Source organism: Erigeron canadensis, chromosome 3 (genome assembly GCF_010389155.1).
Source record: "Erigeron canadensis isolate Cc75 chromosome 3, C_canadensis_v1, whole genome shotgun sequence".
Classification (NCBI taxonomy): Eukaryota; Viridiplantae; Streptophyta; class Magnoliopsida; order Asterales; family Asteraceae; genus Erigeron; species Erigeron canadensis.
Window position 1 is genome coordinate 24,934,712 of NC_057763.1, and position 6,440 is coordinate 24,941,151.

General features: G+C 37.2%; 1 protein-coding gene across 1 annotated transcript; it reads left to right on the forward strand.

Annotated features, from left to right (window-relative positions):
• Positions 1-247: 247 nt before the first annotated feature.
• Positions 248-4,034, forward strand: LOC122591744 (G-type lectin S-receptor-like serine/threonine-protein kinase At4g27290). The gene is made up of 7 exons (XM_043763990.1): positions 248-1,553; positions 1,643-1,762; positions 2,056-2,285; positions 2,418-2,628; positions 2,979-3,216; positions 3,295-3,445; positions 3,635-4,034. The coding sequence occupies exons 1-7, from the start codon at positions 248-250 to the stop codon at positions 3,938-3,940; spliced, it is 2,562 nt and encodes an 853-aa protein (XP_043619925.1). The 3' UTR covers positions 3,941-4,034.
• Positions 4,035-6,440: the final 2,406 nt, after the last annotated feature.

The window sequence follows — 6,440 nt, forward strand, 5'->3', positions numbered from 1 at the left end:
TACTCCTATGACTTTTAAGTTTGTTAGTCAAATTATGGACCAAGTCTTTTGGGGCCAAGTGTTTTTGTCCCAAATTGTTATATCTTGTTGTCGATAATAGTATGGTTGTGTTATTATTTCCATGATTATATGAATTTAATTGTTGTAAACATTCTGCTTGTTCATGATATATATACACACATACATATATGTTATCAATTTTGTAAATGTATATTGCAACGTTAACAAGAGTAGTAGTATTTTGAACATGGTTTGTACAAGAATCACCAAGGTGTTATTTGCCTTACATGTTGTTGTTCTTTGTTCATTGGTAATAACTTGTACAAATTCTGTCAATACCTTGTTTACAAATCAATCCATTAAACACGGTGAAACCATCGTTTCACCAAAAGAAACATTTGAACTTGGTTTCTTTACTACTACTCGTAACTCCACAAATTATTATGTCGGAATTTGGTACAAGAAAATATCCAACAAGACCAGGACTGTTGTTTGGGTAGCCAACAGAAACACACCACTCACCGATAACTCCTCCAAGCTAACTCTCACTGTCCATGGAGCTTTAACAATCCAGGACGCAATGAACAATGAGGTATGGTCATCCGAAAACTCATCAACGAGGTCAGTGAGGAATCGGCCGTTTGGTCAGCTTCTAGAAACCGGCAACTTTATAATTAACGAAGAAGCTGATATCAAACAAGAAAATCCTATATGGCAAAGTTTTGACTATATTACTGACACTTTACTTCCAGGAATGAAACATGGCTGGAATTTGGTTACCGGGTTTGAAAGACACTACACGGCTTGGAAATCCAGCGAGGATCCTGCTGCTGGTGAGTTTTCCTGCTGGCTTGATAAGAAAGGTTACCCTCAGACGATTGTAACAAATGGCGCGGGAGTAAAGTTCAGAGCCGGTCCTTGGAATGGAGTCAGGTTTAGCGGAGTTCAAGTACTTAAAACCAACAAAATTTTCAGCTTTGAGTTTGTTATAAACCAAAAAGAAGTTTACTACCAATATAATCTCTTAACCGATTCAGCTTACACAAGATTGGTGCTTCAGCCTAGTGGTAATTTGGAGCGTTTGATATGGATTGATAGCAAGCAAGAATGGAATATTTTTTGGGCACTAGAGAAGGATCATTGTGACCATTACAATGTGTGTGGCCCGTTTGGGAGCTGCGACATTAACAACAATCCTGTTTGTGATTGTTTGAAGGGGTTTGAACCCACTTCACCAGAACAGTGGAGGGTTAATGATTGGTCACTAGGGTGTCGACGTATGACCCCTTTGAATTGTGGACTTGGGGAAGGGTTCAAGAAGTACTCAAATTTGAAGTTACCAGACACTCACGGGTCTTGGTATAACCAGTCCATGACTACTGATGAATGTGAAAGGATGTGTAAAAGCAATTGTTCCTGCACTGCTTATACAAATTCAAATATTTCTGGGCCTGGGAGTGGTTGTCTTCTATGGTTTGGTGACCTAATTGATATCAGAAGTTTTGACGAAAATGGGGACAGTCTTTACATACGATTTCCATCTTCAGAGCTAGGTAAAAAAAATCATTAGTTTATTTTTCTTACCCATATTATTTGACTATATATGCATGTCTAATGAGATGTTTTGACATACACTCAACAGAAAGCTCAGGTGCTGGGAGACGAGTACGAGTTATTGTCCCTATAGCCTCTGCAGTTCTGTTTTTACTAGTCACTTTATATTTGCTTTATTGGTCTAAAAGGACCAGGCAAAAGCAAGAAGGTAGGAGCTGAGGTTAAATACCAAGTGTCATCTGCTAAATGTCAAACCCTCTACTCATTCATGGGTTGGGTCGGCTACTTCGATATGTTTTATCTCTATCTTAAGGATGAAAGCATATAACTTAAGGAAACGGGTCAAACTGTTCCCAAAAGTGTATTTGGACTGCATAAGATCAATTATCAAAAAGAGAAACACTTCTTTTAACCATATTAGGGGTCATTTGATTCAAAGATTTCAAAGGAATTTGACGGAAAGGAATTTAGAAAAGTTATTGTTTTGATCCGTAACCTTAGCTACCCACCCATTTTTCCACTTCAATGTATTAGTTATCCTATTTAATGAAGATAAGATATTATCCATTTCTGCAGGGACAAATGGAAACGAGTCTGGACATGATCGTGAAAATAATAACGTTAAGGATCTAGAGCTACTGCTATTCGGCTTGCCTACACTAATCAAAGCTACCAACAATTTTTCAGTGACAAATAAGCTTGGAGAGGGCGGTTTTGGACCTGTTTACAAGGTGTGAATTGAACCCAGGAAGTTCTGTGTAGTACATCTGATTATTGCAATTAACAATCTAATTTGTCCAAAATGAAATAACTAATAAAACATGTCATCTTTGGAGTTTCATAAAAGGATTTTTATATTTCAGGGTGTACTTGAAGATGGACAGGAAATAGCAGTGAAGCGGCTAGCGAAAGCATCCAATCAAGGACTTCCCGAATTCAAGAATGAAGTCATGTTAATATCTAAATTGCAACACCGAAATCTCGTCAAGCTCCTGGGATGGTGCATCAAGGGAGATGAAAAGATGTTGATATATGAATACATGCCAAATAAAGGACTTGACACCTTCATATTTGGTAAATGCAATCAAAAATTCGTAATAAGGGATCGATAATAATATGAAATAATAGTGAATGGGTTGGTGGCACATTGGTAAGGTTTTAGACCTTGGGAAAATCAACCAGGGTTCGAATCTCACTTTCTACATTTGTAGGAGTGGATTATTAGGGGCTGCCCGGGGGGGGGGGGGGGGGGTCCTTTTTCTGCGTTTGAGTTACACACTATTATTAAGAGAGACACAACTGAAAAGTTTGCAAGTTAACTGAAAGAAAAATGAAACGGTTACAAATAGACAAGTAAAAAAGGTGTCATTTCAATAATAAATCAAATTAATAAACATATAAACTGAAATTAAAATGATCTACAGATAATAATCAAAGCAAACTACTTGATTGGTCTGCGCGTTACCGCATTATCAATGGAATTGCTCGTGGGCTTCTTTATCTTCACCAGGACTCTCGACTCAGAATCATCCATAGAGATCTGAAAGTCAGTAATATTTTGCTTGACGCGGATATGAACCCAAAGATATCAGATTTTGGTATGGCTAGAAGCTTTGGAGGAAATCAAAATGAGGCAAACACAACGAGAGTGGTTGGAACATAGTGAGATTCATTGACCATAACCTCATATTCCACATTATTTTTTGTACTAATCAAACACATTAACTTAAATTTCTGCAGTGGCTACATGTCTCCAGAATATGCAGGGAACGGTATCTTTTCAATTAAATCAGATGTATATAGCTTCGGTGTTTTAATGCTGGAACTTGTATGTGGGGAGAAAAACAGAGGATTCGTCCACAAAGAACATAGCAATAGCCTTATTGGACATGTAAGTATCTGTACCGGAGATTTAAAATACTTTCGTTTGTTTTGGATGACTATCTTCATCTTCACGGGTAAACTGCAAATAAAGTTGGTTACCTGAGCAAACATGAGAACCTCCTGTTTTTTTTTTCTTTGGAATTTGTCAATAACAGCAAGATAATGATTAGTTATTTTTGTTTTGTGCTCTTGATAGGTATGGGTACTCCATAAAGAAGGCAGATCCCTTGAACTAGTTGCCATGTGTTCATATGAATCAATCAATGCATCTCAAGTTCTGCGATCAATCCACGTGGGTTTGTTGTGTGTTCAACGTCGACCAGAAGACAGACCGCCTATGACTTCTGTGATTATGATGTTGGGGAGTGAGAATCCATTGCCTTCGCCCCAAAAACCAGGTTTTTTCATAGAAACAGATATAGAGGATACCACACATTCTTCAAGCTCATGTGGAACAAGCTCTACCAATGAACTTAGCATTACAATGTTGGATGGTAGATGATTTCTCTATTATCTCGAATAGATGTTCAATTGATTTCATCATCAGAAAGTGTATGAATTTTATGCATTTTCATATCTGCTTCGAGTTATCAAAATAGGGTGTGCAAAGTAGTTTAGTTTAATTTGTGTTAAGGGTGGTAAATGGCATATTGGAGAGTAAAGGGACCCATGTTATTGTTAAGTATTTTAGAGATAGGATACAGCAACAACAACAAACCAATCAGGTTGAATCAAGTGGTTAAGTTACACGGCGGGACAAGTAATATGTGATGTATTACCCAGCTTTTAACCCCCAAAAGCGACCTAGATGATGGTCTGCATGCATTAACCTCATATAAAGATACACATTTTATGTAACCATGAAATAAGTGATAATGATATAACATGAGCCGGTAGGTAATTATGATGTTAGAGTGGCAACAAAACGATAATAGTGACAGGTTAATGAGGCTGAGAATGAAATGTTATATGGAGATGTGAATCTCAGTGACATCCTGTTGAATTTACATCATAACTACGCTCACCACTTTAAATTAGTTTTGTTTGTTAATGTTATCTGTAGCATAAACTCAAAATGAACTGTTTATGTACGTGCAAAGAGACAGTAAAACATAACTCAAGAGGTGGGGTCCTATCAATATTGACCTAATATTACTATAAAAGCTTTATTATGTCCATTTTATAAGGCTTTGATCCAACCGAGGTGGAATCATTACGTTTTGTTTCACAATGACTAGTCGGGTCATGACCGCTGTTGCTTAATCAAAAATTTTGAATTGTTCAAACTATTTTTTGGACTCAGAGGGTTACACCATTAGAATGTAGACTCATTTACGCATCTGTGGATATCTTGAACGTCAAAAACGAAGTTACGGTTTAAAAGTTACGATCGTTTCAAAATTTGGGTTGTCGGCTGAACTGGGAAATATGCGGCGCATGCAAGAAATATGCAGCGCATATTTCACCAGTTTCGAGGTCAGAAATTTGTCAACTCCAAATATGCGGAGCACGGAACTTCTGTGCGTTGCATAACGTCCGATTTTGGGCAAAAGCCTCTTTTTCTGCACAAATTGACCAACCAAACGTCCAAATCAAGTTACCAAACTTTAACACAACATATTTCTAGTAAAATCGAGCATATATATCATCTCTAAACCAAAACCTACTTCCAAAATCATTAGCTCCATTCAAAACCCGTTTTTAAGCAAAAACAACCATTTTACACTCGAATCGACCACAAATCGCTTAGATCTATAACAAGGAAGTATTCTACTAGTTAAGGGGAACATTTTGAGCCATAGAACACTTACCGATTCGACCCGAAACCTCAAGTCCAATTTTTGGAGCTTCAAAGAGAATGAACACTTGATTATACCCACAAATCTTGAAGTTTTGAAAGGAAAGATTATTGTTGAACTAAATTCTTACACTTTTGAAGTTACCCTTAGCCTTAGATCTAAAATTTTGAAGGAAAATATGATTAGTGTGTTTTTGTGTGTGTTCTTACACTTTGAGAGAAAAGAGGGAGAAAAGATAGGGTAGAGAGAAAGTGCGAATGGAGAAATGGGAGGAGAAAAGGGAGGGAGGGATCGAGGTTTTGTTTCCCCTCTTGAGCTCTCGTGACTAGTTCCAGTTTCTCCCAAGAAATGATTCGTTTCGTTAAGACTTTTAACACAAGACTCGTTCAAAATGTTCGTTGGCATATTATTATCTATTTCAAAATTACGTTTCTAATGGCTATTCATATGCTACTTTTTGATTACAAAAGTTTATTTACTTTAATTTAACTAATTTCTGTTTTGCGAGTTCGTTCGCTGGCGTTGACCGGTCAAAGTGGTAGGTGTTACATAAATCCTTCCAAATACCCATGAAAAGTTTTCAATTCCAATGAAATTGAACATTTTGACAAAAAACCCCCAAAAATATACAAACCTAATCCTCCTTTATATGTCTGCTGCAACCATCTTGAACATTGTTGTACTTCCACACCGTTGCCAACCACCGCCACAACTTCCCTGCAGTGCCTAGGCAACCACCGCTATTGATTGGAACGTCGTTGCAACCACCACTTTTGTGCGACCATTGCCACCGACCTTGATATGTCGCCATCCAGCCACTAACCTCCGTACCGCCATAGTAGCCACGTCTACGGTCTACCGCCATGGTAGCCACCACTGGTGCTTAAATTTTTAGAGCAATCACCGTCCACCAACTTTATTTGTGCACTCTTTTCCATTTATCTAGATTAATAGGTTTTAGTTGAATATGAAAAGGAAAATTAATATTAAAAAAGAAGAATTAGAAAGTAAAAATCGAATTTGGGTAGATGAAGATAATGGTGATGTTAATGTGTGAAAGGAAGAAAGATAACAAATTGAATGTAAATAATTTTGGGATAAGAAAAGGACAACTGACCATGTGTCATTATTGTGTCCCTGTATATATCTCTTAATGTCCATACGATGTATGGTATAGCTATATAAGTTGTATCATAAAAAAAT